At 44.2% G+C, this 20,042-nt stretch overlaps 1 protein-coding gene across 1 annotated transcript; it reads right to left on the bottom strand.

Moving 5' to 3' along the window:
• Positions 1-2,180: 2,180 nt before the first annotated feature.
• Positions 2,181-18,925, bottom strand: ZNF235 (zinc finger protein 235). Its single transcript, XM_015560037.1, has 5 exons — positions 18,877-18,925; positions 17,050-17,112; positions 8,339-8,465; positions 7,560-7,685; positions 2,181-5,462 (listed from the first exon to the last, which is right to left on the bottom strand). Exons 2-5 carry the CDS (start codon positions 17,062-17,064, stop codon positions 3,496-3,498), a joined length of 2,235 nt encoding a protein of 744 aa, XP_015415523.1. The 5' UTR covers positions 17,065-17,112; positions 18,877-18,925; the 3' UTR covers positions 2,181-3,495.
• Positions 18,926-20,042: the final 1,117 nt, after the last annotated feature.

Raw genomic sequence — 20,042 nt, 5'->3', positions numbered from 1 at the left:
TAACAGGAGAGGAGGGGAGGGTCTGTAGCCTTGCCTACCTGTATCATAAAGCTTCCCCTGTAAACCACATAAAATTGTTTCACTTAAAAAATATGGATTCTAGCCGAACCGGTTTGGCTCAGTGGATAGAGCTTCGGCCTGCGGACTCAAAGGTCCCAGGTTCGATTCCGGTCAAGGGCATGTACCTTGGTTGCGGGCACATCCCCGCTGGGGGGAGTGCAGGAGGCAGCTGGTCGATCTCTCTCATCGATGTTTCTAACTCTCTATCCTTCTACCTTCCTCTCTGTAAAAAAATCAATAAAATATATTTTTCTACCCTTTGAGGCCTAATAAATTGATTTTTAATCATAATTCCTAGATATTTGAAGGGAACCTCCTTCTGTTTTTATTCTCCCAGAGTAATTTCTAAGCCACATTTAAGGAGTTTCTTTTAAAAACTTTTACTTTCTTTTAAACAGAGCAACAAACTTGGTTGCTTTTCAGAAAAAGCAGAAGAAGGAAATCAATAAAATATATTTTTAAAAAATATATGGATTCTAGCCCTAACCGGTTTGGTTCAGTAGATAGAGCGTCAGCCTGCGGACTCAAGGGTCCCAGGTTTGATTCCGGTCAAAGGGAATGTACCTTGGCTGCGGGCACATGCCCAGTAGGGGGCGGGCAGGAGGCAGCTGATCTATGCTTCTCGCTCATTGATGTTTCTAACTCTCTATCCCTCTTCCTTCCTCTCTGTAAAAAATCAATAAAATATATTTTAAAAAAAGAAAAAGAAAAAATATGGATTCTAGCCCTGGCCGGGCGGCTCCGCTGGTTAGAGTGTTGTCCCATACACCAAAAGGTTGCAGGTTCGATCCCTGCTTGGGGCACATAGAGACAAGCAATCCGTTTCTCTCTTATCAATGTTTTTCTCTCAATCGTTCGCTCTCTCTAAAATCAATAAACATATACTCTGGTGAGGATTAACGTATTATATACGTATTGTGGAAATCTCCGTATTTTTTATTATTTGTAACCACCACTTGAGGATGTTTATTGATGTGATGGGGAGGGGGAGGGGAGAGAATATTGCTTTGTTGTCCCCCTTATTTTTGCATTCATTGGTTGGTTCTCATATGTATCCTGACCGGGAATCCCACCTGCTGCTTGGTGTATTGAGACAATGCTCTAACCAACTGAGGTAGCCGGCCAGGGTGGAGATACCATGTACTCATTGTGCTGAATTATTTCTCTGCCTGGACATTTGCGGGAATGAAACTTTAAGGATTTTACACTTCAGTGTATAGGTTGATAGGAAGAAGTTTCTATTCCAGGAGGTGGTGCTGAAGCACAGCTTTTTTTCTCTCTTACTTGCTCTGCTGGGGTTTCTGGGACCCCTGTGGGCATGTTGGCTCTGCCATGGAACATGCCCCATCCTCCCTGAGAAGGGGGTGTCCTTTTACAATCGAGTCACCTCATTCTAAGGTGACAACCCACCATCCTGTGGATTGAAGTTTTGGGCTTTGGGCCTCCTGTGTATTCCCAGCACTGCCTTCCTGTTAGGCAGAGCCACACTGAGTGGACCAGGATGCCCCCCCTGACCCCCCCAAGTCTGCACCTTGACGGGTGGGGAAGGGATTGGCAGGGGAAGAAGGATCACACATCTGCAGCTCTGTCCTTCCTAGGACAGTTTAGCCACAGTGAGGACAGACCCCTTGGATGGAAAGTCTTCAGCACTTTGTCTACCCAGTGGGCCATGGGGGTGGGGTGGGTGGGTATTCATGTCTGAAGTCCTCTAGCAGGCTGTGGGACACTACACCCTCTGCACTGCTTCTCTGATCTTGACCCTGTGCCCAGTCTCAATGTGTGCCAGCCCCCCCAGGCCCCATCGTTGTCCCTGTCCCTCTGGTTTGCCCAGTGGGAGTTGACCCCCCGTCCTTGAACGCCATTGTGTCTACTGGGGGCTTCAGCAAGTGCTAGACTGGGCACAGCTTCTGTCCCTGGCCTTCGCCCCCGCCTCCCCTCGCACCATCTCCACGGTTCACTCAGGTGTGTCCCCTCGTTTCAGTGTGCAGCTCTCAGACATGAGTTATGTTGAGCAGGAAATCCTTTGTGAATTATAGGGGTCCAGCATGTTGTAACTTCAAGAGGAGACCACCATCACACCACATTTCTTATGGCTGTATACTATTCAAACAAAATTTAAATATTTTACAGATACTTACTTCTTTTTATTGAATTCAGTATAAACATTGTTGTGTACGATCTAACTTTTTTCTATAGTCTCCTAAGCAAAATCTCCAGTGGTAAGGTTGCTGGGTCACGGTATTTTGATACTACTGACCAGCTAATGTTATCCACTTCGACCAAGAGAAAGCGTTGAACACGGAATGCTGTGAAAGTGACTATTTACCTAAACTGTTACAGATAGTGAAATTTCAATAAAAATTTAAAAAAACTTTCTTATCCTGCTTCCCCCTCCCCATTTTAGCAGGAAGAATGAGGGTGGAATGTGACAAAGTGATGTCCATGAAATCTGCCAAGGCCCCTGCCTTAAAAGTCGCGATGGATGAAGAGCTACGCATAGGCACTTTGACCTAAGTTTGCATGAAAATGAGAAGAAACCGATTACTCACAGTTCAAGTTCACTAAAACTTTCTGTCATTAGTAACTACTTTTAACATTTTCAAAGAGTTACAGTAAAACTGTGCCCTAATGAATTAGGGATCAAAATTTATAATTGTATAAATTCAGTATAATGTTAATAGATTAATAAAAACCAGTACTTTTCAGTCTATAAAATACAAACCAATGATTAAGTATTATACTGTACACACAGATAATACACTGTACAAAAAACAGAGGGTGAATGGGGGATAGGAGCCATTCAGAAGTCTTGTTGAAATTAATTTGTATTATTGTGGATGGCAGCATTACAGGATTCTTTTTGCGTATGCTGTTATGAATTTAAGGTAGGGAACTGACTAGAATTTTCAAATACTTGTCATTATAATGGTTTTCTCTACTTTGTTCAGTAATTAATGGGCACCTCATACAAGCCAAGCAGTTCTACAAGGTAGACATAGTGGTAGTGGTGAAAAACACCTCTATTACATGGAGGTTACATTGTAGTTGGCTTAAATTTTATTTGTCCGTCAAATCTGCCACATATACTTTTGTTCCGGTGCTGCACATGATCTCCATTCATACGCCCTCTCTTCTGGGTGACTCCAATGAAATGTAAGATCCTTCTGTTGTGTTCTTCGGAACCGGGACATTGAAAACTCTGGTGTAACCATTTACCATTTTATGAAACCAGTTTCTCTCATGTAAAATCTGATGTTTACAAAGAATTCACCCCTCCAACTGCATTGTTGAGACACGTCTTATAGAGCTGCTTTCCCGCGGCCATTCCTCGAGGCTCCTGAGTTCTGAAGGAGCTTTCCACGTTCACCAGCACAGACTCTCTCATGGAGACCAAGATGTGAACTCAAACTAAAGGCCATGTCGCACCTCGCATGCCTACAGATCCCCTCCAGTGTGGATTCTCTGATGATAAACAAGATGTGATCTCTGGCTGAAGCCCTTACAACATATGTCACATATGTACGGCCTCTCTCCAGTGTGGACCCTCTGATGTGTGTGGAAATGGGAGGCCTGACTGAAGCCCTTACCGCACTGCTGACACGTGTAGGGCTTCTCTCCTGTGTGGACCCGCTGGTGAGCACTGAGCCCAGCACTCCAGCTGAATTCCTTCCCACACTGCTCACATTTAAATGGCTTCTCCCCGGTGTGAATGATCTGATGGACTTGAAGATTTGACCTCTGGCTGAAGGCCTTACCACAGGTATCGCACTTATATGGCTTCTCTCCAGTGTGCACTCTCTGGTGGGCCTGAAGATGTGAAGATTGGCTGAATCGCTTCTGACACGCTTCACATTTGAATGGTTTTTCCCCAGTGTGGACACTCTGATGAGCTTGGAGATTTGAGGCCTGGCTGAAGCCCTTCCCACACTCTTCACATTTGTAGGGTTTCTCTCCTGTGTGGACTCTCTGATGATTGTGAAGATTCAAGCTCCAGTTGAAGCGCTTCCCACACACCTCACATTTGTAGGGTTTCTCTCCAGTGTGGACTCTCTGATGGGCTTGAAAATAGGAACTCTGACTGAAGCCTTTGCCACACACATTGCATCGAAACGGTTTCTCTCCCGTGTGAACCCTCTGATGGCTCTGGAAACTTGAGGCTGAGCTAAAACCTTTCCCGCACTCTTCACATTTATATGGTTTCTCTCCCGTGTGGACTCGTTGGTGACTGTGAAGATTGAAGCTCAAACTAAAGCACTTCCCACACTCATCGCACCTGTACGGTTTCTCCTCAGTGTGGACTCTCTGATGGGTGTGAAGATTTGAGCTACAACTGAAGCGTTTACCACAATCTGCACATTTATATGGTTTCTCTCCCGTGTGGATTCTCTCGTGGGCCTGAAGATGTGACCTCTGTGTGAAGCCCTTTCCGCATATCTCGCATTTGTAAGGTTTCTCTCCAGTGTGGACTCTGCAGTGAATATTAAGATCTGTGCTACGACTGAAGCCCTTCCCACAACTTTGGCATCGATAGGGCTTCTCTCCTGTGTGAATAGGCAAGTGAGCATACAGATGTGAGGTCTGATTAAAGCTCTTCCCACACTCTACGCACGAATAGGGTTTCTCCCCAGTGTGGACTCTCTGATGAGTTTGCAGATTTGAGCTCTGACTAAAACACTTTCCACACTCATGACACCAATAACGTTTTTTTCTTGCGTGAACATATTGTTGAAGGGGAATGGCTGAGCGATAACTGGTATCCTCACGTGTACTACAGTTAAGGGACTTCTTTGCCAAGTGTGACTGCTGATGAACTTCAAGTCTGGAGCTGTCACTGAATACTTTTCCACATTCACTACACTGGTAGGTGTTCTGTCCCGTGTGGATTATACTGAGTTGGGCAAGAGGTGATACATTTGAGATGTCTTCACCACAATCTTTGTTGCTGTGAGCTTTCTCTCTTTTGTGTACTACATCATCGTCATGGTGGTGTGAATTACAAGTGAAGATGTTAGCACATGGAGCAAATATACATAACTTGTTTTTCACTGGCATCTGCTTACAACTTCTCTGATAATTCTGTGTCTCGTTCAGGTATATGTTACTCCGAGAATTCTGAGCTCTCCCTGTTGTAAACGCTTGACTTTCATTAATACTGGAATGATTCTCCGTAAGACTCATTACACAGCTGTCTTCGTGAATGGAGATTCCTGCCCCCACCTGCCCGGGGGAATTAAGTTGTTTGGGGAACTGAGAACTCTTTTCTTGAACATGTATCATGGAGACTTGACTTTTCGTTAATTTACTCACAACATGTCTCCTGATTTGCCAGCAGGAGAGCTCTCCCAAAGAAAGGCACCTTCCTCCTGCTTCACCAAGAGTCTCCATCTCATTTTCATTCCCTCCTGAAAAAATCAAGGACAGATAGTGACATCAGCAAGAAAGCGGGCTGGGAAGCTCCCAGTCCTTGTTCCCCCACTGAAATATAAAAACACCACTCGAGACCAGCAAAAACAATTGAGAGATTCCTGAAAACCGGTCAGAGCAAACGAGAGCATCCAACTGAGAAAAAGCCACACTTAAAATGGCATTAAATTTGGTACCACCTCAGGCTGAGCATTGATGAGATTCATTTAGAACCACAGGTCTATTCTAATAGGGTAGGAGGTAGATATCAACCAGCTGCAGAGCAACATAAAAACATCCCTGGAAGTTTTCAGAAAAGGAGAAAATTATTTTCTTGCCTATAAAAATGGTAAATTAAAAGTCTCCTCTTCAGCTATAGCTACTGATTCAGAGTAGTATCTATACAAATCAGCTAAATATATGCCTCAACTACAGTCCTTCACTGTACAACTTGCACACCAGGAATTGGTGTTCAAATTCACTTTCTCAATAAATAGCAAAATAAGTAGAAACTGAGTGAAGATATAGAAAACTTGAACAATACTATCAACCAACATCAGATAACACTCTTTTCAGGTGCACATGGAACCTATTCCAAAAGATACCATATTCTGGGTCAAGAAACGAGTTGTAACAATTGCAAAAGGTCTCAAGTCATACAAATGATGCTCTAACCACAACTGAATTAAATCAGAATTACGACACTACTAAATAAACTGCATCAAAAAACAAAAAGACATTATAAAGGGCATTGTGAACTAAATGATAATGAATTTGTGACTTGCTACTAAAAGAGTACTTAAAGAGACATTTATACACAACACAGGTCTCCAAGAAACTAGAAAAACAAGAGCACATTAAACCAAAGTAAATGGAAAACACACACACACACACCCAGAGTCAGGCACACTTAAAGGGATATATTTTGAGAGATGGGTATGTCATTATATAAACATCACAGAGTGCACTAGCTAGGCTGTATGGTATAGCCTATGCCACTAACCTGCATAGCACATTCTTGTACTGAATAGTGTAGGTAATTATAATACAACTAGAGGCCCAGTGCACAAAAATTCATGCACTCAGGGGGTCCCTCAGCCTGGCCTGCGCACTCTTAGAAGTCCAGGACCCCTTGGGGGATGTCTGACTGACGGGTTAGGCCCACTCCCCCAGGGGCCTAAACTGGCAGTGAGACATCCCTCTGGCAGTCCAGAAGCCTTCGGGGGATGTCCAACTAATGGCTTAGGTGAGTTAAGGATGTGGAGAGTAAAGAGAAGACAATATTTTATTTTTAAAATATATTTTTATTGATTTGAGAGACAGGAAGGGAAGGGGAGAGAGAGAAACATCGGTGTGAGAGACATCAATAGGTTGCTTCCCAGTCTGGGGATTGAACCAACAACTGGGGTATGTGCCCTGACTGGGAATCGAACTGGGAGGACGACACTCAACCAGCTGAGTCACACCGGCCAGGGTGGAACACGGGAAGTGAGTGGTCACAGAAGGACTTGGATGAAATGACTTCTGAGCAGAGACGTGAGTGAGTAAGAGAGTGGTTGGGGGTTTACGGGAAAGCAGCATTCCAGCCAGAGAAAAGAAAGTAAAAGACCCTGATGCAGAAGCATATCGCCAAATGTCAGGAACAAGTCAAGTTGGCAGCATCAAAGGGAGGGAAATGAAAGGAGAAAAATGTACAGTGGTACAGCCAGGTGAATGGGCCGACACAACAGGGCCTTCCTGGCCCCTTCAATACGTTGGGTGCTGTTTGGAGGGAAACGGAAAGCCAGTGGAGGCTATAAGCAGAGGAGAGACATAATGTGATTGATGTTTGTTTTTTTATTTATTGATTTTAGAGAGAGACAGAGAGAGAGAGAGAGGGACATCAATTTGTTATTCCACTCATGTAGACATTCATGGGTTGATTCTTACATATGCTCTAACCTGGGATTGAACCCACAGCCTTGGTGTTTCCAGACGATGCTCTAACCAACTGAGCTACCTGGCCAGGGTCTGTGACCGGTGTTTTCAAAGGGTCTCTCAGGTTGCCTTGTGGAGAACAGATCACCCAGAAGAGAGACAGAATAATGGGCTCTTACCTTCAAGGACTCTAGCTGCACAATTCTCCGCTGAATGCCCACCTCTTTGAGTTTGTATCTCCGTCATCCAAAGCTGCTCCTCTCTCTCCAACTGGGATATCACATCTGGTTTAGAGAAGAGATGCCCTGTGAAAAGACAAGATTTAAGTGGGACATTAAAGGTAAAAAGTACTACAACAAATTGGGGTTCTAATCCTATGATGGAAGGCTCTACCCCTCAAACATTTTGATGCAACTTACTAAATTAATTTCATGACTCTGCAGTGGGTCATGACCCACAGGTTTAATAAAAGATATATGAGCCCTGGCCGGTGGAGTGTCATCCTGTACAGGTTCGATTCTTGGTCAGGGCATTACTAAGACTGTGCATACGGGGGTGGGGAGGGTGCAACCGATGTTTCTCTCCTCTCTCTCCCTCTTGCTTCTTCTCTCTCTAAAATCAATAAAAACATGTCCTCTGGTAAGGATTAAAAAAAAGATATGTGGAATAAGGAGCCAGGTACAGACAAGCTCAACTGTTCATTTCTAGTTAATTTACAAAAGACAAGTGTTTGCCTTGGAACAAAGACTAGAAAGCTCTTGTCTCTACGTTCCTAATAGACTGGAGTACTGGTCTCTACAGGGTCCTGAAGCCGTGAAGTAGTGGGCAGAGGCCAGGGATGCTAGCAAACATCCTACAATGCACAGACAGTCCCCACAACAATTACCTGGCCCACAGTGTCAACTGAGAAACCCTGCTCAATGGACGAAGCCACGTTACAGAGGGCACCCGTCCTCACCCACTGAGACCAGGTTCCGGAAGTTCTCCAGGGTCACGTCTCGGTACAGCTTCCTCTGGACAGAATCCAGCAGCCCCAGCTCCTCCTCACTGAAGACCACAGCCACGTCCTTGAACGTCACCGGCTCCTACAACACCGAACACATGTAACCTCTGTTTCACATCTGGGAGGAGGGCAGCACTGAGAAGGTGGAGGAGATATGTAGGACGATGTTTCAGACTCTACGGGACCCAGAACTCATTTTAGTAGAGTTTCTCCTCCTCCCCTTCCACAATCACACCATAAAGGGAGGGAGAGGAAGAAACTAAGAGAAACATAAAAAAATCTTGTGCACATTTAACACGGTGCCCTTTATGTCCTTAAATGAAGCCTCTAGAACCCAGGCCGGGTAGCTCAGTTGGTTAGAGCATCACCCCAAAAAGCCAAGGTTGCAGGTTCAATCTCTGGTCAAGGCACATACAAGAATCAACCAGTGCCCTCACCGGTTTGGCTCAATGGATAGAGCGTCAGCCTGCGGACTCAAGGGTCCCAGGTTCGATTCTAGTCAAGGGCACATGCCTGGGCTGTGGGCTCGATCCCCAGTGGGGGGTGTGCAGGAGGCAGCCAGTCAATGATTCTCTCTCTTCGTTAATGTTTCTATCTCTCCCTTCCTCTCTGAAATCAATTTGTTAAAAAAAGATCATCTTTGGACATGTTTTTCACATATTGCCTGTTCACTTCATTTGCTCACATCCTCATGCATCAGGAAGATTCCTATTGCAAACATTAAGCCTTTTTCTTGCATTTATAAATCCTCGGCTTCACCCCCAGTCCTATTTCCTATTTGTCTCATAACTTTGTGTATGTCATTTTACTTTTTCTTCATATTTTCAAAAATTGATTTCAGAGAGAAGAAGGGAGAGGGAGAGAGAGATAGAAACACTGATGAGAGAGAAAATCGATTGGCTGCCTTCTGCACGGCCCCTATTGGGGATGGATCCCACAACCCAGGCATGTGCCCTGATAGGGAATCGAACTGTGACCTCCTGATTCATGGGGTGACCTCCTCATTCATGGGTCAATGCTCAACCACTGAGCCACACTGGCCAGGCTTTTATTCTTTTTTAACCCTCACCCAAGAACATGCTTAGAGAAAGGAATGGAGAAAGAGGGAGGGAGGGAGGGAGAAGAGGAGTGGGGATGGAAAGAGAGAGAAGCATCAGTGTGAGAAACATCTACTCGCTGCCTTCCGTACATGCCCCGACCAGGGATGGAACCTGTAAACTGGGTACATGCCCTGACCTGGAATCAAAGCGGTGCACAGGACGATGCTCAACCAACTGAGATACTCCAGCCGGCCTATGGCATTTTTCTTTATGGAAATTAAAATTATGTATCTAAAGACTTTGCTCATCTCTGTATTTCATTTGACTGGAGTTCTGAGCATCTGTGTACTGAACAACCCACTGACACATGTGGGGAAGAGACAGGTGCTAAGAAAGCTGCCCCAAGGGAGGGGCAATGTTATTTTTGGAGCCCGTCATCGACCAGGCATGCCAGGTATACAGGCAGCGTGGCCTCGGGCCCTCGATAAAGTAGTCTTGTTTCGCCTGCATCTCTCCATTTACCTTAGCTGGATTCCTGAAACTCCTGGCTCAGGTAACTGAACCTTTAGTGTGTAAAAATAACAAACAGATCCACTTCAGAATGGAATCCGAGCAGCCATCAGAGGAACTGCTTTGTAAGTTTTGCTTCTCAAGCCTTTGGGATGTCACAGGAGGCAACATAACCTTTGCACTGGGCCAGACGCAGCACTGTGTCTCAACAGCTGTTGGCAAAGCTAGCAGGAAAGCAGACATTCTTTCTTATTTTTTATTGATTTGAGAGAGAGAAGTGTCGATTTGTTCCACTGATTTATACATTCATTAGTTGTGTCCTATACGTGCCCTGACTGGGGATTGAACTGGAAACCTCGGTGTGTCGGGACTACACTCTAACCACCTGAATAACTGGCCAGCCCAGATACTCTTTACAATTAGTATCACTGCGTTATCCTATCTGCACCTGCAGACATCTCTCCTTAGCTTATTAACACCCATAGAAACTCCCTCCTTCTATTCGTGTAATTATTCCCCTTCCTTTCTCATAAATATCCCTTCCCTTGGTCTCCTAATGGGAACAATATCTGGGATTCTGCCTGAATCTCTGCTTCCCCAATACCTATTTCTTTTGGATCTCAAATGAAAGTTTGCTGCCTCTCACTTTGGCCTTTTATTTTTAGGTTAACAGTTGTCAGCCGGGGTCTGAGTGGACTTAGTAGGTATGTGAATGTTCACAAATCTGTTTATGTTAAAATACGAATAAACCCTGGCCAGGTAGCTCAGTTGGCTAGAGTGCTCCCCCCTACCCCCCAATACACTAAAGTTTCAGGTTCAATCCCCAATCAGGGCAGATACAAGAATCAACCAATGAATGCATAAATAAGTGGAACAACAAAACAATGTTTTCTCTCTCTCCTCCTCTCTCTAAAATCAATCAATAAAAATAAAATGCAAAGAAGACCATCTATATATATCCTCACACAGCTATTCCACAGAATAAAGGCCTGGCAAGTCCCTGGTGCTGCTAGACCAAGGATGTACTTCTTTAAAATATACTAACATGTCAATGAAAAAAAACCCAGAAACTTAACTATAATGCATACACGGTTTAACTTAGAATTAAAGAAAGAATGTAGCTCTTCTTGTTTGAAAACAACTAAAATTCGTTTCTTTGAGTTCAGTATCATCTGGACTTGATTGCACCAAGATATACTTTAGATATTTTTTCCCACAAAATGTGAGGCACCATGCATCAGAAAACAGTCGCTACAACTTTAAGGAGGGGGAAAAAAATGGAATTCTCAGAAATTCTGTTTGGGGGAAAAAAGGTTTTATGTTGGAAAACTGTCATTGCAAACAACTTTAAAGTGGTAAAATTCATAAAACACAAGCCCTGACCGGTTTGGCTCAGTGGATAGAGCATCAGCCTGCGGACTGAAGGGTCGCAGGTTCGATTCCAGTCAAGGGCATGTACCCTGGTTACGAGCACATCCCCAGTAGGGGGTGTGCAAGAGGCAGCTGATAGATGTTTCTCTCTCATCGATGTTTCTAACTCTCTATCCCTCTCCCTTCCTCTCTGTACAAAATCAATAAAATATATTAAAAAAAAATTCATAAAACACAAAAGTAGAGGAAAATATTAGGTGCAGACAAAAAAAGGCGACATACTAAACCTGACAAGCTCAGGGGAGGCCTGTGTGGCAGCCTTAAAAACTCAGAGACCGAAAGTAACCACAAAGGCTGGTCTCCCTAAAATTAAAACTTTTTAACTAAAAGCAGTTTATGGCAGGTAGTCATGTCCTAGGCTAGAATCTTCCCTAACAAAAGTCAATCTTTACCTTAATTGAGCCTGTCCACTGTCTTTTTGCATCTCTAATAACACACCTTTGCAATGTCAAAGCACAGGCACTGCAACAGATCAGACACCACAAATCCCCTCATTGCTATTAACCGCTGACCGTTAACTATGCTGCACCCACCTACGTAAAAGAAGTATGTGTCTATAGTTTTACCTCTTATCCAATCCCAGAGGTCCCCCCACTGCCCCCCCACTTTATTTTCTCCCACCTCCCTAAACTGTCACCAGTGGCTTTCATGTAACCCACTTATGTCTTCTCTTTTTCTTGTAATAAAATAAGGTGCAAAACTGCCAGGCTCTAGAGCAGCGGTTCGCAACCTGTGGGTCGTGACCCCTTTGGCTGTCAAACGACCCTTTCACAGGGGTTGCCTAAGACCATCCTGCATATCAGATATTTACGTTACGATTCATAACAGTAGCAACATTACAGTTCTGAAGTAGCAACGAAAATAATTTTATGGTTGGGTCACAACATGAGGAACTGTATTTAAAGGGCCAGAAGGTTGAGATCCACTGCTCTAGAACATTTTCTCAATCTGTTGAGATTTTACTTCCCAGCAATTGTTGACAGGTTTGCTCAAACACAAAAATTCTTCACAGGCTTGAATGTTTCTTACATTGACGTAGGTATACTGTGGAAAATGATGTGGCCATTTAAGTCACAAGTGATATAAAATTAAACTTTAAAAAAATCCAAAATGGCTGAGATTACAAATATATATGTGTAAATACAAATGAAAACGATATGTGGAAAAATAAACAACCAATTAGTAAACATGTTTCTAGAGTGGGAGTTGTTTTTTTTATTTAAAATAAATACCTATTGGGAGATTCCAAAATGGCGGCAGAGTAAGTGGATGCTACCCTGACACACTCCCAGGAAGAAACTGGAATTACAACTAAAACACAGAAAAACCGGGCAGAACTTCTCTGGAGATCCAGACCAGAACTTGGCTGGAGATCCTGGCTAGGCTGCTGATCAACTGAACGCTGTCTCCGTGTCATTCCTTCTTCGCTGACTCCGTCCACACCTTTGGGGACCCCTGGACCTGCTGGGGTTGGACCCCGGCATTTGGGGGGTGAGGGGCGGGAGAGAGGACCTTTAGGGAGCACAAACTGAAGAAACTGAAGCGAGAAGGAGCCCCCACAGCACTAACGGAATAGAACATGCCAAACGAGTCACAGAACCACCCGATGGGCACCCTAGCTGGTTTGGCTCAATGGATAGAGCGTCAGCTTGTGGACCGAAGGGTCCCAGGTCCGATTCCAGTCAAGGACACATGCCTGGGTTGCGGGCTTGATCCCCAATAGGGGGCATGCAGGAAGCAGCCAATAAATGATTCTCTTTCATCATCGATGTTTCTCTCTCCCTCTTTCTTCTTCTGTTGTGCACTCGATCCCCAGTAGAGGGCGTGCAGTAGGCAGCTGATCAGTGATTCTCTCTCCTCATTGATATTTCTATCTCTCTCTCCATTCCTCTCTGAAATAAATAAAAATGTTTAAAAAAAAAACACCAAAAAAATAAAAAATAAAAAAAATAAAACACAGAAAAACCATCCTGTATAATCAACTGAAGATTAGCTGGAGAGATCCCTAAAACCATGGACAGAAAGTGGAGACCACATGGAGACTGGTAGGAAGTGGAGAGGAGCGAAAGGCTGGCTGGGCTCCCACAGACAGCAGCTGAAGTTCCAGAGAGATATCTCGGCTCTGGAGGTTCCCATTGAGAATTCTGGAGTCTAAACTGCAAGCTGGGCTCCCCAGTCCAGAGGACCAGAACCAAGAAAGGTGCTCACAGAACATCTGGCTGTGAAAAGCTTTAGGGATGATGTCTGCCAAGGAGAGATGGCTGGAAATGCAGGCACCTCTTAAAGGACCAATGCACAAAATCTTGTGTACAGACACTCACCTTGGGCTCCAGCAGAGGGAGGACAGAGTGGACTGGAGCTGTATGAGCAAAAGCCAGGGTTGGGAGTTCTGGGGTTAGACCTTGGAAAGCAGACACCCCAGGTTCCTATTCTGAGTCATTCCCTCACAGACCATCGGAAAACACATACATAATTACATATTGCTTTTGTGATTAATCACTATGCTTTCATTATGTTCAATTTGTAATACTCTGGGAATGCCTTCTTTCAGAGAAAGAAGACATCTTTCTCTGAGGGAACTTTGCTATCCAGGCAGTTTTTGCATGGGGCGGGGTGGGGGGTGGGGGCAGTTGTCCCACCCTATTGGAAAACCCCTTGCCCCACCCTGGGGAGTTTCTGAGGCCCATTAAGAGACTGAGAATAGCCCTAACCAGTTTGGCTCAGTGGATAGAGCGTCGGCCTGCGGACTGAAGGGTCCCAGGTTCGATTCCAGTCAAGGGCATGTATGTTGGTTGCAGGCACATCCCCAGTGGGAGGTGTGCAAGAGGCAGCTGATGGATGTTTCTCTCTCATCGATGCTTCTAACTCTCTATCCCTCTCCCTTCCTCTCTGTAAGAAATCAATAAAATATATTTAAAAAAAGAGAGAGACTGAGAATAACAATAAGGCTGCAGGCAGAAGCAATTGCCCCACCATGTTGGAAAACTTCTTGCCCCACATGGTGGTTGATAGCCTGAGGCTACTCGAGACCAAATACAATCAGACTGCAGGCAGAGGCAGGTTTCTAGAGACTTTGAGTCTTTGCCTGGCCTAATTCAGGGCCTGGGGCTAGAAAAAGCAGAACTTGGTCCTTTCCAAAGGCACCCAGCCCCAACAGAGGGAGCTACAAGCTGTGGATTGCTGAATGCTCCAAACAGGGTATGCTGGGCCAATCAGAAACAGCATCTGACACTGTCCTATACTAGAGATTGGGCGACACAGCAGATCTATCTAATAGAGTCACAAACCCAAACAGGCAGTCAAAATGGGGAGACAAGAAAACAAGCCTCAAATTACAAGGGAATTCTCCAGTAGAAGAGCTAAATGAAATGGAGATAAGAAATTTATCAAAATGGACAAAGGACCTAAACAGACACTTCTCCATAGCGGACATACAGATGACCAAGAGACATATGAAAAAATGCTCAAAGTCACTGATCATCAAAGAGATGCAAATTTAAATGACAGTGAGGTATCATCTCATACCTATCAGACTGACTACCTAAAACAAATCAACAAATGACAAATGTTGTTGAGGATGTGGAGAAAAGGGAACCCTAGTACACTGCTGGTGGGACTGCAGACTGGTGCAGCCATTATGGAAAACAGTATAGAGTTTCCTCAAAAAATTCAGTATGGAACTGCCATTTGACCCAGTGATTCCACTTCTAAGAAACTATCCTCAGAAGGCAGAAACACCAAGGGGAGCCAAAAAAAAAAAAAAAAAAAGCCTGAAATGAAAAGAACAGAATTCTCCAAAGGAAGAGCTAAATGAAATGGAGGTAATAAATTTACCAGGCACAGAGTTCAGAATAATGATGGCAAAGATGCTCAACAGCATGAGAAAAGATAGTAACTATGATGAATGTCATAGCACTAACAGGAACACAGTGGAAGGAAAACATAGCAGATTAGGGGAAGCCGAGGTTTGGATCAGTGAATTAGAAGACAGGATAGAAAAAAAATCACTCAATCTGAGAACCAAAATGAAAAAAACAATTGAAAAACAGCTCAAGGGAGCTGTGGAACACCATGAAACATAACAATATTCACGTAATAGGAGTGCCACAAGGAGAGGGAAGTGAGCAAGGGATAGAGAATGAGTTTGAAGAAATAACAGCAGAAAACTTTCCTCACCTGGTGAAGGAAAATGTCACACAAGTTCAGGAGGCCCAGAGAGTCCCAAGCAAGAAGAACCCAAACAGGCCCATCCCCAGTCAATCATAATTAAAATGCCAAAATTTAAAGACAAAGAGAGAATCTGAAAGGCAGCAAGAGAAAAGCAATTTGTTATCTATAAAGGAGCTCCCATAAAGCTGTCAGATGATTTCTCATCAGAAACTCTATAGGCCAGAAGGGAATGGCATGAAGTATTCAAGGTAATGAAAAGGAAAGATCTGAAACCAAGATTACTATTTACAGCAAGGCTATCATTCAAAATAGATAGTGAAATAAAGAGCTTTCCAGGCAAAAAAGGCTAAAGGAGGTTGTCACTACCAAACCAGCACTGCAAGAAATGCTAAAGGGACTGCTGTAATGAGAAGAACCGAAAGAGAATCATTGGCATAGAGAATTAAAATGGCAATAGCCCTCGCCAGTTTGCTCAGTGGTTAGAGCGCCAGACTGTAGACTGAAGAGTCCCAGGTTCGATTCTAGTCAAGGGCACATGCTGGGGTTGTGGGCTCGATCCCCAGTAGGGGGGCATGCAGAAGGCAGGCAATAAATGATGCTCTCTCATCATTGATGTTCCTATCTCTCTCTCCCTTCCTCTCTGAAATCAATAAAAATATATTTATAAATAAAATGGCAATAAATAATTACCTATCAATAATAACCTTAAATGTAAATGGATTAAATGCTCCAATCAAAAGACACAGGGTAGCTAAAAGGATACGAAAACCTGACTCAAATATAGGCTATCTACAAGAGACCCACCTCAGAACAAAAGACAAACAGGATGAGAATGAAGGGATGGAAAAAAATGTTTCCATGCAAATAGAAATGAAAAAAAAGCTGGGGTGGTAATACTCATATCTGACAAAACAGACTTCAAAATGAAGGCCATCACAAGAGACAATAAACGTCGCTACATAATACTAAAAGGGATCGATCCAACAAGAGGATATAACCTTGGTAAACATACATGCACCCAATCAAGGAGCACCTAAATATATAAAAAAAACTTCTGGATCTAACGAACAAAATAAACTGTTGAACAAAATAGATTCAGAGACATAGAAGCCTGGAACAGACTGTCGAATCACAGAAGGAAGGAAGGGTGGTGGGTGAGGGGGAAGAGATCAACCGAAGAACTTGTCTGCATGTATGCATAACCCGTGAACATAGACAATAGAGTGCTGAAGGCCTGGGGCGGGGGTTGGGGTAGGCTATAAAGGGCCAATGGGAGAAAAAAGGGGACATATGTAATACTGTCAACAATATTTAATTTTAAAAATGTAAAAAAAAATACTTATTAATTTTCACGATATTATTTGGAAATAAGCAAAAAGCAAGAGCCTGCCATACAGCAATTTGTCAAGTGTCTTTGGTTCCCTTTACCCTTCCCAGGCAGAAATGTGCGTCCGACCTGAGAAATGTGTGAAATGAGATGTCATTTTAAGAAACAGAAGGGCAGACCCAACTCACCTGGAACTTGATCATTTTTCTCCTCTTCCTTGTGAGGAAAGGCAGAGTTCTGGGAAGGCAACACTGGGGAAGGGAAAGACATTGTGAGAGGGAGGCTACGGATGCTGCCAGACCACAGGGCCCTTCACAGGAGCACAAAGTGGTGCCCTTCTCTGGGCAGAGGCAGTGACCACGAAGCTAAGTGAGAAAAGGGGCCGGACTCCAGCTTCCCCTGGACCCCAGCCAGCTGCCACTGTTCATCAACATTACTTAAAACAGTCCTACCCCAAGTGCGTCTTGACATTCCAGAGTATTCCTGAACCTGGGTACTGGAGGAAATGAAAGGTAGGCAGGAGGTATAACTTAATGGGGCCAAAATGCCTGGGTTCAAATTCTGGCATGTCTATGTATTACTTCCTACTCATCAGCAGTGTAAATCTTGAGTAAGTCACTTGTCTCTCTGCGCCTCATTCCAGTCACCTATAAGTGGGGATAATAACGCCGGTATTCCCTGTTTCTTGCAGCTAAAGACAAGCAGTTGTTTCGGATTCAAAAAACTCTCCTTAAGAATGTGATTAAAAAAAAAAAAGACACAAAGTGAGTTTCAAAAAAAATCATTCTTTTAAGAAACCCAGAATTCAGAGATGATTGTTCTGCCCCATGAGTTATCATTACCCTCGGAAAAATCTAATTCTGACTGGTTGTCTCACAGATAATTCCTTGTTAGTAATGACAGTGAAAGTGCCACGGATTTTCTTCTCCTAACGCGTATAATTACTTGCAAATGTTATGAAGCTGGAAGAATCTAGACCAGCGGTTCTCAACCTGTGACCCTTTCACAGGGGTCGCCTAAGACCATGGGAAAACACATACATAATCACATATTGTTTTTGTGATTAATCACTATGCTTTCATTATGTTCAATTTGTAACAATGAAATTGGGGGCACCACAACATGAGGAACGGTATTAAAGGGTCGCGGCATTAGGAAGGTTGAGAACCACTGGTCTGGACAAAGTTTCTTCTCCCATATGCAAGAAGGTAAAAAATGGCTAATAAAAACCTCAGCCTGATAAATCCTGTTGCATTTAAATCAACAACACGGGCTTATTACACAACACTGCACATTGACTGAGGCCCCACCACCCGTGTAGTGAGGCACGCTGCAAAGCCGAGGTCACGACTGTTTCCGTGCAACTCAGATACATGCTGTTAATACTATTTTTCTCTCCAATTGCACGGCTGTTTCCACAGAGGTCTTGCTCCAGTGTCGGCGGAAGCCCAGAGGTTAGAGAGGGTCCAGGTGCAGAAACAATAGCCCACATCCAGGCATCATCAGTGAGCTCCGACCCCATCGCGGGCTCACAGAAGCTTCCGAATAACAGGGCGCCTTTCTGAGGCTTACAACAGAATTTATGGTTAGCAGCCAACATTTTACTATGCACGGGGCTCTGTTTTTAAGCTCCTTATATACAACCTCACTTAATTCTCATAAAAACACCAGTAAAAAGAAGTAACCCTTTTTTTTTTTTGCCGTGAGGAAACTGAGGAAAGGAGAGATCAAGGAACTCGCCCAATATTTTACCGAGAGCAGGAGGCAGAGCTGGCTGTCGGGTCCTCCAGGGAGGACCGGGGAAGCACTGAGAGAGCAGGAGACCCTCAAACTCCAATACCTCGCGAGCCCGCCCCCGACTCGGGAGGCTCAGCTGAGCGGATGCTCGCCGCCGCCGCCGCCTCCACGCCCGCCCTCGGCCGCTGGCCGGGGCTCCCTTACTCAGGAGGGAAGACCCAGTCACTGCTCGCCCCGCGCCAAGGCAAAGAGAGCGCCAGGACGCGGAGTCAACTCACCTAACTGCGAGAACCTCTGCCCCAACCTCGCCTTCCGAGAGCGGAAGTGCCTCGGTCTACTCACGGTTCCTGGACTACATTTCCCAGAATCCCCAAGAGGAAGCGTCGAGTTTTCACGCACTCCGGTACTACGTTTCCCAGAATGCAGCTCGCAGGGCCGCTCGTCCCACCCGTTGGCTTGCTTTGACTAGAGAGGATTCCGATGGAATCTGGCGCTTAACTGTCAGATTCCTTTTTGCTTTATTCATTTCTTAAAACTTATGAGAAAATAATTGCGGGTTTTAAAAAATGCGGCCACTTAAAAGAAAAAAGGGAAGACATGGTAATGACAACTGTGTGGGAGGGTAGCTAAGTATGTAGGAAGTCTCAATCTTCAGTGTCCAAACTGTGCAGCCAGGAGGGGAGGGGAGGAGGGCAAGTGCAGAATAGTGTTTAATTCCTTTACCTCCTCTAATCCAAAGGCACCTAAGAGTTCTTGACATGTTTTGCTGAATGAAATTCTTCATTCAAATATTCTAAGAATTTACAAAATGGCAATACAAACATTGATTAGGCTGTAATAGAGAAAAATCTTGAACTTTAAAAAAAATATTAGCTGTTATGTATGGCAAACAAAGGCAGCTCCACTGCAGGTAATTTAAGAAAATATTGTGATGTGTGCATATGTAGTATTCTGAATTGTTTTCTAATTTGCGTTCAGCTTCAGACATTTCATTACGTATTTCTAATATCTTCTCTATATATAAACACCTAAGTGACCATTGCAACCGAAACTATTGAACAGGCTGCGTGGGGCGACCAGGCCGGCAAGAAAATATTGTGATGTGTGCATATGTAGTATCCTGAATTGTTTTCTAATTTGAGTTCAGCTTCAGACATTTCATTACATATTTCTGATATCATTTATATATATATGCCTAGGCAACCGTTGCAACCGAAACTATCAGACAACCGAACAGGCTGCATGGGGCGACCAGGCCAGCAGTGGGGTTAGTGAGGGACAACCAAACGACTGAGCAGCAGGCTGCAAAGATGGCGGCGCCCACAGCCAATAAGGAAGGAATATGCTAATTGACTGCCACGTCCTTACAGATGGAGGCGCCCACAGCCAATAAGGAGTGAATATGTTAATTGAATGCAACGCTCTCAAGGATAGTGGCGCCCAT

This window comes from Myotis davidii, unplaced genomic scaffold (assembly GCF_000327345.1).
Source record: "Myotis davidii unplaced genomic scaffold, ASM32734v1 scaffold3235, whole genome shotgun sequence".
NCBI classification, from domain to species: domain Eukaryota; kingdom Metazoa; phylum Chordata; class Mammalia; order Chiroptera; family Vespertilionidae; genus Myotis; species Myotis davidii.
Note: the sequence above shows the minus strand (reverse complement) of the source record. Positions and strands in the feature narration are given on the sequence as shown.

What these genes read in the sequence shown, in the direction of transcription:
- ZNF235 (XM_015560037.1), bottom strand. An exon ending in CCGGAACCTGGTCTCAGTGG is followed by an intron (nt 7,686 to 8,338) that starts GTGAGGACGGGT and finishes GTCTTTTCACAG; the next exon opens with GGCATCTCTTCTCTAAACCA. An exon ending in TGCAGCTAGAGTCCTTGAAG is followed by an intron (nt 5,463 to 7,559) that starts GTAAGAGCCCAT and finishes TGATTTTTTCAG; the next exon opens with GAGGGAATGAAAATGAGATG.